The sequence below is a fragment of the Sebastes fasciatus genome, chromosome 10 (assembly GCF_043250625.1).
Source record: "Sebastes fasciatus isolate fSebFas1 chromosome 10, fSebFas1.pri, whole genome shotgun sequence".
Taxonomy (NCBI): Eukaryota; Metazoa; Chordata; class Actinopteri; order Perciformes; family Sebastidae; genus Sebastes; species Sebastes fasciatus.
The window spans coordinates 16,286,148-16,298,397 of record NC_133804.1 but is presented as its reverse complement, the minus strand read 5'-3'; the positions used below and the strand labels follow the sequence as shown (position 1 = coordinate 16,298,397).

General features: G+C 38.9%; 1 protein-coding gene across 1 annotated transcript; it reads left to right on the top strand.

Moving 5' to 3' along the window:
• Nucleotides 1-3,444: 3,444 nt before the first annotated feature.
• On the top strand, nt 3,445-11,882 carry LOC141775296 (P2Y purinoceptor 4). The gene is made up of 2 exons (XM_074648515.1): nt 3,445-3,768; nt 7,681-11,882. The coding sequence occupies exon 2, from the start codon at nt 7,731-7,733 to the stop codon at nt 8,823-8,825; it is 1,095 nt and encodes a 364-aa protein (XP_074504616.1). The 5' UTR covers nt 3,445-3,768; nt 7,681-7,730; the 3' UTR covers nt 8,826-11,882.
• Nucleotides 11,883-12,250: the final 368 nt, after the last annotated feature.

Genomic DNA, 12,250 nt, shown 5'->3' with positions numbered 1-12,250 from the left:
ATCTACTGCCTACTGCCACTTTAATGGTCTAATACTGCAATGCATTATGGGTTTCAAGAGTAGAGGGTTTGTAAAACCAGAGATGCAACAATATTTTAAAATATATATATAATTCATGGGGCCACAATATTTGACAAATCCATGGCTAAAAGATTATGCTTTTATCTTTAACTGGCAGCCATGCAATACCAACATACTGTGTGTTTAGTCAAGCATCATATCATTTTAATCAAGTCACAGCAAGCGTAGTTGCTCTAGTTTTTCAGGTTCTTAGTAATGTAGTAGTAAGTAAGTGCATAGAGAATATTTCTCTACTCTGGATGACTGACCTTTCCAGTGTTAAACAACTTACATAAATATGACTGCACCAGTTATATTTGTGAATACACAGGGTGACTGACCTGATGGCCAAGTTCATGAACAACAAACATGTGGAAGTTGTTTTTGTCTGCTAAGTTAAATAACAGACCACAGCAGACAGAGATGAGGAGACTGTGAATCTGATCCCCAAAATAACTCTTAAACATTCCACCCAGTGTTTTGAGTGTGTGTGTGTGTGTGTGTGTTTGTGTGTTTGCTTGAGATAGTTACTCATTAAGGCATGACCAAACACGTCCCTCTATCCTCTGACAGCAGGTACATACTGCCAGTGATGTCATCATCGTAAGGCAACATGCAAATCAAAGAAGAAGGTTGGAAAGCATTGATTTAAAACTCTCATTTAATGGGATAGGGTTTTAGATTGGCATAGTTGGTCTGTGATGTTACAGTAAATGATTATTGAGATATGTTTGCTAAACATGTGCATATGTTGACATAGTAAAGTCTAAAGATCCCCTCCCAAAAGTTCAAATATGTTGTTAAACATCCGCCTTCCTTATTTAAAAATCCTGGATCTGTGAATATACAAATATTTGTCTTTCAATCATCTCTTTGTGTTTGTGCACTTGGAGGTACATATGGATGTACACGTGTTCTCATGTCAAAACTCTGCACGCACATCATTCTGCACAGGGAAGGTACATCAACGTGTAATAAGTAAAACACATTTTGGAATGGAGGGGGAATTAAGTCAGTTATTAACAATCAACAAATCAATTCATAATCTGATAGAAGTAGCTTTGTTTGTATGTTGACATGTTTTCCATCTGTGAGGAACTGTAAAACGAGTTTGTGCTTTGAACGGGTTCCTGATGAAGAACATACTTCGTCAGTGGCCCACTCACATTCCTGACATCTTAACCACAGAAACCCAAACAGCACACAGACACAGAAACTCACACTGCTGCCACCGAGTTGACCTATTCACACACAGACACACTTTACCATTAAAACTGACCCATACACACACACACTGCGTCTTTGAATGGGGGGAAGTGGTCTGGACTAAAGTATATCCCATACTTACTTTTATTTACCATATCAAGACTTAAAGTATTTACGTTATCGCTCCTAAAAATATATCTTAAATGAGCTTCCAAATATTGCCGAGATTCATCTGAAGTTGAGCCTTTGAACTTTACAAGGAGATGTTTTTGCACGTGATCAGAGTCATATTTTACGTTATATTGTCTATCTCAATGTAGACCATAAAAGGGTAATTCCAACTAAATGTGTTTATAGTCTTTGGGTCATTGGAGTGGATATGATCTTGTTTGCGACAGTGGGTCAATCAAACTTTAGTAACTCATTAATTGACCGCCTCATCTCACAGCAGTTTATTATCTGTCTCTGACATCAGCACTGCTCATCCTGCCTACTTTTATTTCTTTATGATCAGACTTTATAATTCAACACCTTATCACGTTGTGAATCTATACAGAAAAGCCTGAGATGACACTGAAGAGATGAACCAGTTGATCCCTCACAGCTCCAGAGAGCTTTTATAACAGCTGTATGGACTGCTGTACAGCTGTGCAAATGTTAACTTCTATAAGCATTGAGTGCCATTAAGTGTTGTCATGGGGAATGAGACACATAACACCAATGGTGGAGGACGTATTCACATATTTTACTTAAAGCAGCAGTGGGTAGAAATGGAGATAATATGATTAAAAAAAGTTATTTTTATAAAACGGTCACTGTATCCTGACAGTAGTGCATGAGACGGGTAATCTGAAAAATATCATGTGCCTCTGTGTCCTCCGGTGTCCTCCGGTGTCCTCCGGTGTCCTCCGGTGCTCCTAATGGCATCTGTGAGATTTAATAGACTGGAGGAAAACAACCAATCAGAGCTGATCTGGAGCATGCCTTTGAGCAGCTGTCAATCACTGGCGAACTGCGATTAAACAGTCAAACTAGGCAGCGCTGAACAAATGTGTGTGCAGGAATTTAAAAAATCATACTTCTGCTACTGTTTTCTTTCAAACTAGTTCAGAGGTAAATATTATCCCATTTAAAGTTGCCGGGGGGTAGAAATGGAGCAAATATTATTTTAAAAAAAAGCAGTCTTTATAAAACGGTCACTATATCCTGACAGTAGTACATGAGACAGTGCCTCTGTGTCTTCCGGTGCCCCTAATGGCATCTGCAAGATTTCACAGACCGGAGGAAAACAACCAATCAGAGCCGAGCTGGAGCCTGCTGTCTCTGAGCAGCTGTCAATCACTCGCGAACTGCGATCAAACTGTCAAACTAGGCAGCGCTGATCAAATATGAATCAATATCCTGTTACTGTAATGCTTATTTCTCACCTCAGAACATCTTGTAGTGTACTGTTTAGCTGTAAAATGAGAAAGTTTGCTCCAGCTGGTGGGCGGTGCTTGGTAATTCCTCAACTGATCTCAACATGGCTGCCAGGTCACAAACTTTCTCATTTTACAGCTAAACAGTACACTACAAGATGATTCTGAAAACATTTGAGGAGAGTAATAGGCATTACAGTAACAGAATATGTATTCATATTTGATCAGTTCTGCCTAGTTTGACCGTTTGATCTGAGTTTGCGATTGATTGACAGCTGCTCAGAGACAGCAGGCTCCAGCTCGGCTCTGATTGGTTGTTTTCCTCTGGTCTGTGAAATCTTGCAGATGCCATTAGGAGCACCGGAGGACACAGAAGCACTTGATTTTTTCAGATTACCTGTCTCATGTACTACTGTCAGGATATAGTGACCGTTTTATAAAAAATATGTTTTTTTTAAAATAATATTTGCTCCATGACTACCCACTGCAACTTTAAATTTCAAACCAGAATGATGGCATTTTTTCCCCCTGATAAGTACAGTACAAAATGTACTTAAAGAAAAAAATGCTCCTTGTTGTGTACTGTACATGAGAAGCTGCAATAAAGAGACAATCAGGTAAAGTGTTAATGTTTAAATGAGTTCTGGTCACAGTTTCACGTGAGTTACCAAATTGAAAGTAACACATGAATTGAACACACACACACACACACACGCACACACATTACACTCAGTTTAGGGCGGTAGTTTTTGTCCTCTCAGCAGTGTGACTTCCCATTTGAGCTGTACAGTGTGTGTATGAGTGTGTGCTCTCCATGTATCCTGCTCTTAGTTACTGACTGTCTCTGCAGTGTGCTGTCATGGACTCCAACACGACTTCCACAACAACATACCTTGTAATGCGTCTCTAATGTGCTCTTGCTGGACGGATCTGGGACGAAGAGGACGACGGAGAGAGAGAGAGAGAGAGAGAGGAGAGGAGCAGCTAGAGGATCTGGAGCTGAAAAGTTAAGAGGACTTCTCTGTGGAGACAACAGGATCAGGAGCAGCCGGACAGCAGAGCTGTTTTTAGGATCCCGGTTGGGGTGAGTAGCCTCAGAGTCAACATAACTCGGTTCTTATGTGACCGAGTAACTATGTTTAACTCATGTAAAGAAGTAGAGCTGTCAATCGATTAAAATGATTGATTAATCGCATTGTATAATAGTCCCATAGTTAAACACACGTTGTTTTTATCTGTTCAAAATGCAACTTAAAGGGAGATTTGTCAAGTATTTAATACTTTCATCAACATGGGAGAAGACAAATATGCTTGCTTTATGCAAATGTATGTATTTATTATTGTAAATCAATTAATACTACAAAACAAAAACAAATGTTGTCCAGAAACATACCCAATATGTAATGGTGTCAAAAATCTTTTTTTTTTTTTTTTTTTAAAGGAACAGTTTTCCAAGTACTTCTATACTTTGGCATTGCTGTTTACAAATAATATATACATACAATAGTTATATACTGACGTCCCTGTTAAATATGGACACAGTTCCCCTAGGGCTGGGCAATATGTCGATATTATATCTATCGTGATATGAGACTAGATATCGTCTTAGATTTTTTTGATATCGTAAAATCTGAATTTACCAGACTGTTCTAGCTGTTCTATTATTAGTCTTTACCCACTTAGTCATTATATCTGCATTACTGATTATTATTTAAAAAAATTCTCATTTTGTAAATATTCTCTCAATCGATTAAAATATTTAATCGCGATTAATCACAAATTAATCACACATTTTTTATCTGTTAAAAATGTACCTTAAAGGGAGATTTGTCAAGTATTTAATACTCTTATCAACATGGGAGTGGGCAAATATGCTTGCTTTATGCAAATGTATGTATTAATATTTATTATTGTAAATCAATTAATAACACAAAATAAAGACAAATATTGTCCAGAAACTCTCACAGGTACTGCATGTAGCATAAAAAAAAAAATATGGTCAAATCATAACATGACTGCAGCGCAACAGGCAACAACAGCTGTCAATGTGTCAGTGTGCTGACTTCACTTTGACTTGCCCCAAACTGCATGTGATTATCATAAAGTGTATATACATACAATAGTTATATACTGACTTCCCTGTGTGATATGGACACAGTTCCCCTAGGGCTGGGCAATATGTCGATATTATATCTATCGTGATATGAGACTAGATATCGTCTTAGATGTTTTTGATATCATAAAATCTGAACTTAACTTAAAGGGAGATTTGTCAAGTATTTACTCTTATCAACATGAGAGTGGGCAAATTTGTTTGCTTTATGCAAATACTGTATACGTATATATGTTTTATTGGAAATGTATTAACAACACAAAACAAAGACAAATATATTCCAGAAACCCTCACGGGTACTGCATGTAGCATAAAAAAAACATCTGCTCAAATCATAACATGACTCAAGTCCAACAGGCAACAACAGCTGTCAGTGTGTCAGTGTGCTGACTTGACTATGACTTGCCCCAAACTGCATGTGATTATCATAAAGTGGACATGTCTGTAAAGGGGAGACTCGTGGGTACCCATAGAACCCATTTACATTCACATATCTAGAGGTCAGAGGTCAAGGGACCCCTTTGAAAATGGCCATGAAAGTTTTTCCCTCCAAAATTTAGTGTACGTTTGGAGCGTTATTTAGCTTCCTTCTTGACAAGCTAGTATGACACGTTGGTACCAGTTATCTTCTCTCTAGCTTTAAAACTGAGCCCGCTACAACCTAAAAATTGCAAGTTGCGTTAATGCGTTAAAGAATTAGTGGCGTTAAAACAAATTTGCGTTAACACGTTATTATCGCGTTAACTTTGTCGGCCCTTGTAAAAAACAACAGTTGTGGAAAGTATACAAGAACTTTTGACGTGCTTGTGCTTTACCAGAGTATTTCTACTTTATCACTTTATAGTCTATTAAGATGATTATTAATGTGCATATGTGATACAACTACAACTTTTATGACACATAATAGGCCTATATATTTATTTAGTTTATTTAGTTAATTTAGAATTTGCTGTATATGTTTACTGTTCGTTGTATTGGTTATTCTTGTTTTGTTTTCTTATTATTATCTTTTCATACACTTTCTGTAATAAAAACATCTAAAAGCAAAAATCAGATGGGGACAAGATCTTATCAAATGGGGGTCCGGCCGTGGTCTAGTTTGTGTCAGTTTAGAGGTCCTTGACGTGAAAAAGTTATGAAACCACTCAGGGCCGCTGCTAGTCATTTGGGTGCCCTAGGCATATTTGCTTTGTGGTGCCCCCCCACCCAAAAAAAATTGATTAAAAAAAATAAATACATAAAAACAACAAATATTTTTTTCAATATTTGTATTTGTAAGAAAAAATAACTGTTCAATTAGTCACACACAACGATTTGTCAACACAGGGAACGTCAGGAGCGCGTGGCAGCTGCCTCACTGAACAGCTGCCTCACTGAACAGCTGCCTCACTGAACAGCTGCGTAATTCACGCGTCAGGTGATCACACCAGCTGCGTTTCTGCTGCGGTGGCCAGCCCTTTCTTTCTACATAGAATTTGCCTTTCATAATGGCCAGTTTATGTCATTATAAATGTCATTTATATTTATTTTAGACAGAAAAAAGTTAAGAAACATGTGGTGATTTGTAAATAATAGTAATAATCCACCATTAAAACCCCATACTCATTCATGGAGCTCTGCAAGTCACTGCATGTTCTACAACACTGTCCTGCAAATATTTCAGAATAAAAACCTCGTGTTAACAAATGAAGGAATTCTGTCCACAGAAAAAACGCTTGTGGGCTTTTATTTTTAAATGAAAGCAGGAAGTGTTGATTTAAAAACAAACCTTTATTTTTTTCCATAACATATTCTACAGATGTCTAGACGTTGAAACTGTAGTAATGTTGCTGATATGATGTCAATATACTGTCAATAGATCATTTTCACTGTCAGTTGCTGCTGTGAACCACGTGCGGCTTAAAAATAGGCGAGACCTCGATTCTCCAGAAGAGAGCAAAGCGTCTCACGCTGTGTGGCTGCTCGAACCTGTTTACACGGACGCCGAAATAGAACACAACAGGTAACGCAGACACCCGCCACACGCTGCTCAAGCAGGCAGTCTGGACAAGCCGGTTTGAGTTTGTGGTGCTATGAAACAAACTGCAGGATGATGGAGGAGGGGGGCACCATAATTAATTTTTATTATTTCGAGCAAATACTGTATGTAGATTTTTATTGCCTATAATGGTCTAATGATGCCAATTGTAGTTGTGCACTTGTGCTTCATCTTAAATCTAAATAATTCATCATTCTGATGAAATAAATACAATATCATAGAGCCCAAGGTGATATATTCAAATGTCTAACCAACAGTCAAAAACCAAAAGAGATTCAGTTTATAATTATATAAAACAGAGAAAAGCTGTAAATCCTCACAATTGAGAAGTTGGAACCTGAGAATGACATTTTTACTTGAAAAACAAACTGATTGATTTTCTGTCAATTGTCTCAATTAATCATCTAAGCTTTTTAGTTTTAATTAAATGAATAGTGTGTAGCATTTAGGGGGATAGGTGGAAATAATATTAGTATTTAGTTATGATATAAGTATGGTTTCTTTAGTGTATAATTGTAAGTGTTTTCGTTAGCTTAGAATGAGCCGTTTATATCTACATAGGGAGCGGGTCCTCTTCACAGAGCCGGCCGCCATGTTTCTACTGTAGCCCAGAACGGACAAACCAAGCACTGGCTCTAGATCGGGACATTCACATTTTCACATTTTCGCGTCGACCACCGTAGTTCTCCTACACGCTTTCAGGAGACGTTTCAGTTGGTTGCAATCTGCAACCTCACCACTAGATGCCGCCAAATCCTACACACTGCACCTTAAATCTACATGTGTATTTTCTCTATAAAAAATTTAAAATTATTGATATCTCTGTGTTTTCTCTTCCTTCGAAGGCTCTGTACCCTGCTGGCTTTAAAGTGCTAAACCGAGAAGTTGCGTCACCATGGAAACAGCCATCAGCAGCCATGGCACGCACAACCAGTCGACGGTGTTCATCACAATCTTCAATTCTAGCTGTCGCTTTGATGAGGAGTTCAAATACATCCTGCTACCTGTGTCCTACAGTCTGGTGTTCGTGGTCGGGTTTGTGCTCAACGCCACGGCGTTGTGGTTGTTCCTGAAGATGCGTCCGTGGAACACCAGCACGGTGTTCATGTTCCACCTCGCCCTGTCTGACTTCCTGTACGTCCTCTCCCTGCCCACCCTCATCTACTACTACGCCAACCGCAGCCACTGGCCCTTTGGAGTGGCCGCCTGCAAAATAGTGCGCTTCCTCTTCTATGCCAACCTCTACTGCAGCATTCTCTTCCTCACCGTCATCAGTGTGCACCGTTACCTGGGCATCTGCCACCCGATCAAGGCGATGACCATGGTGAAACCCCGCCATGCCCACCTGGTGTGCGGCATGGTGTGGGGCGTGGTGAGCGTGTGCCTGGTGCCCAACCTCATCTTCGTCACAACCTCCAGGAGGGACAATGACACCCTGTGCCACGACACCACCAGCCAGGATGCCTTCGAGGAGTACGTGGACTACAGCTCCGTCGTCATGGTGCTCCTGTTTTGCGTCCCATTCCTGGTCATTGTGGTGTGTTATTGCCTGATGGCGCGGGCCCTGTGCCGACCCAGACGGGGAGTATCTGCCAGCCAGCATGGCGCCGCCTCACGCCAGAAGTCCATCAAGCTCATCATCGTGGTGTTGGTGGTGTTCGCCCTGAGCTTCGTCCCATTTCACATCACACGGACGCTCTACTACACCGCTCGTGTTTTAGAGCTTAACTGTGAAGTCCTCAACATTGTCAACTTTACTTACAAGATCACCAGGCCGCTGGCGAGCATCAACAGCTGTATTGACCCAATTTTGTATTTCCTGGCCGGGGATCACATCCGGTCCAAAATGATGTCTGTTCTGACGGGAAAGAGACAGACGACAAGCAGCCAAAGACCTGAACAGGCACAAACACAGCCGAACGATAACCACGGCATCGCTCTGGTCTATAAGAACCCAACACTTAAAACCAGTGAAGATTTTGAGAGATAGTAGTGGGAAATCTGTTGCAGAAATCTGAAGTATTAAACACGTATTGAAGATTAAAGAAGAACATTTCTAATGTCACATGCAGAAGCACGTGTTTGCTTTCTTTTGCACTGAGAGGTTTGGTAGATCAGTGGTTCCCAACCTGGGGTCCGGCCCCCCTTTAGAGAGGGCGCCAAAGATCACAGGGGTGCACCAGGATTTGTCTGCTCTGAGGTTGTCAAAATTATATTTGCACATGTATAATTAAAATCATAACACACTTACTGGTTAATTTATACAAAAGTCTGTATTTATATTTTTAAAAAGATGCTTCAATCCATATTTGTTGGCGTTTAGCCTTTCAAAAAAAACATTTTCACTGCAGTCAAAAACCTATTTGCTCACCCACTTGCTACACACAAAGGGAGGCATGTGCACCTGTATTAACTTGGTGGTCTAGCAGCAGCCTTATAATACCATAAATTACATTAACCACAACAACAAAAAATCTATTTCAACTTTAACAATATCATAGTAAATTTATGAAATTGTTACGGAAAAAGATCATAATATATATCTGCACTTGGCAAATCCGTCAAGATGTCATCACTTTATTTATGTTGACGGAACTGAAGAATTATATTCATTTAATAAAGTTGATTTAATAAAAAAAGACTTAACTCAATACAATAATACACTAAATCCTCTTATTCAAATTAAGAGTTTTTTGTTCACGGATTTGTCATTTTGTTAAGGGTGATGACGTCAGAAAATATAGGAGGGCTCAACTTTTCTTAGATATATGTAGGGGGGGGGAGGCTTCAAGGAAAATAGGTTGGGAACCACTGTGGTAGAGAATCAATTTACTGTACTTACAGTATATGTCTTCACTACATTAAACTTCTATAATGTCTGTGATTAACAGGTTTCAATTCCTCTCACTCTCTTGAGGTTTCTGTGTTTGCAAGATGAAGTTAAAGTGGGAAAGAGTCTGTATCCTTTCCTCAGTGTACAGTCTCCTACCACACAAAGGGATCATTACACCAAACTCAAGTTATAATAGACAGTATTTAAGCTGCCGTACACTTTTTTGCCTATGCAGAAGAAAAGTTTTACTTATGGGAACAGAAACTGAGACACATGGGTTAAAGAGTTTGCCACCGGCAGTCACAGGGGCATTTTAGACCACATTTGGATAGTTTGTAATTATACATATTTATTTGGAAATATGTTTGTATCTTGTATTGTATTATATCCTTTGTCCTTTTTATGTCTGCCTAGTAAAGCACTTTGTAATTGCTCGTTTTGATCAGTGCTCTATAAATAACCTTTATTATTCTTATTTGTATTATCAACCACACAAGATGTGTTTGTTAACAGATTAAACCTTCATTGGACAACATGATACTAATAGCCTACAATTTAGCGTTAAATAATACAATTACACAGAAAATTTGTATTTTCTACAAAACGTGGTTTTTGTTGTCAAAACTGAGAGCCATTCAGCTCTTTGATCATGTGACAGCCAGGCGTTTCCCATCATGCCTTGGGGAGCTGCGGCTTCCTCGATCTCGTGAGGTTATCGTTGCCCATGTGTGTGTGATGTCAGAGCAAGTTGGACACAACTCTAACCGGCGTGCATTGCGCGGCGATCGCTGGTGATTGATTCTGCACAGGCCTGGCTCATCTCGAAAAAGTGTATTATATCGGCCACAGCTTGAGAACTGCCTTTGCAAAAGGTGCGCCATATTTTTCTCACAAGCCAATCAGAGCAGACTGGACTTTTTCAAGAGGGGGGCTTAAAGAGACAGGAGCTAAAACAGAGCGTTTCAGACAGAGGGTGAATACAGGTATATTCAGACAGGCAGTATGAGAAAAATAATGTGTTTTTTGAACATTAAAGCAGGTAAACATGTTCTAATAGAAACCCCAAATACAAGTATAAAGCTGGAAATGAGAATGATATGTCCCCTTTAAAGTTCATATATGACCAAATATGACAGATAATCTGGCTATTGTCTCAAAATGAGACAATTATTAGGCAATCCTTCCTGTTGTATCAACAATGTCTGCCAGTGCAGCTCCTGATCCCAGCTGTTTTTGTCCTTCAACGTTCACAGCTGTCTTTCGCTCAACCGTGGAGAAAAGCAAAGAGACTGCTCTGGACGAGACATATCTTTTCAAACCACCCACGCCTCATTAGAGGGATAAGGGATTTTCCTTTTTACCCTTTTACCTTTGGGATTGATACATGGAATTTAAAGCTCTTTTTTTCTAACAGTAATTTAGGTTGATGGTTTTGCAGGATGTGAAAGCAGTGTTGGAAAGTTTTACAGAGTATCTGTTCCTCCACCCTTGTTTTTAATGTGGACGTATGAACCAATGCTGGGGTCAGATGTGTTCACAGTAGCTCTGTTTGTCACACGGTTCTCATGATATTACTGTACATATGACCACTATCTTTGAAGATGATTTTGTAATTACAGTTTGTAACATAAAGTGTTACATCCGGAGGAACTGGTGTTTACTGTATGTCACGTATCATGTGCTGATTATGCAATCATTATTTCCTGTCTGGTCAGAGTGAACTTTTGAAAACATTGCTGAAAATGTGACCTGAATAGAAAGATTGTTTGGGAAGTGAAAGCAGAGTATCTTATTGGAAATCTAGCATCGGTTTATGCGAACAAGATAGACGAACAATATACTCCCAAATATAAAATGAACCCTTTGGATCTTTTCTTCCCCTAAAGTAACTTTAAAATAGATATAAAAACTACAGTACTTCCACATTGTGTGACACCATCTAATACACATTTTATCTCAGCTTGTTCTAGTTCTTCATTTCAGCTACATGACGCTTGCACTGACTGAAATATTCAAAGCTAAAACTCCATATTTGTATTAACAGGTCTGATGTCTTATGCATCCTTTTATACACACAATCGAAACAAAAAGCCATATTTGGAAACTTTGGGATCTTGACAGGAATTTAAAAATAATGTTTGTCCACACCACGTTATGACAAACCCATGTGAAAGTTGTTTGCAAATAATATCTGAATAATAATAATATCTGAAATCTGAATAAAGAGATACAGCATATTCACTTAAAATGTAACTCGAAACCAGAATTCGTCTTTGTGACAATTCAAAGAGTGTTTGTGAACATGACCAACTGTTTTACATCTTGAACCCAATAAAATAATAACAGTAGTGCAGTAGTACCCAGTAGGGCTGTGTATTGGCAAGAATCTGGCCATACAATACGTATCATGATACAGGGGTAACAATTCAATATATGGCAATATATTGCAGCTGTAAGCAAAGCGATATATTGCGATTTTTTTCCAAATCTAATTGTAGGAAAACTGTCATAGTATAAAGACACACCACCATATGTTTAAAATCTGAGTAAAAAAAAGTCACTATGTGAAATGACTACTATGA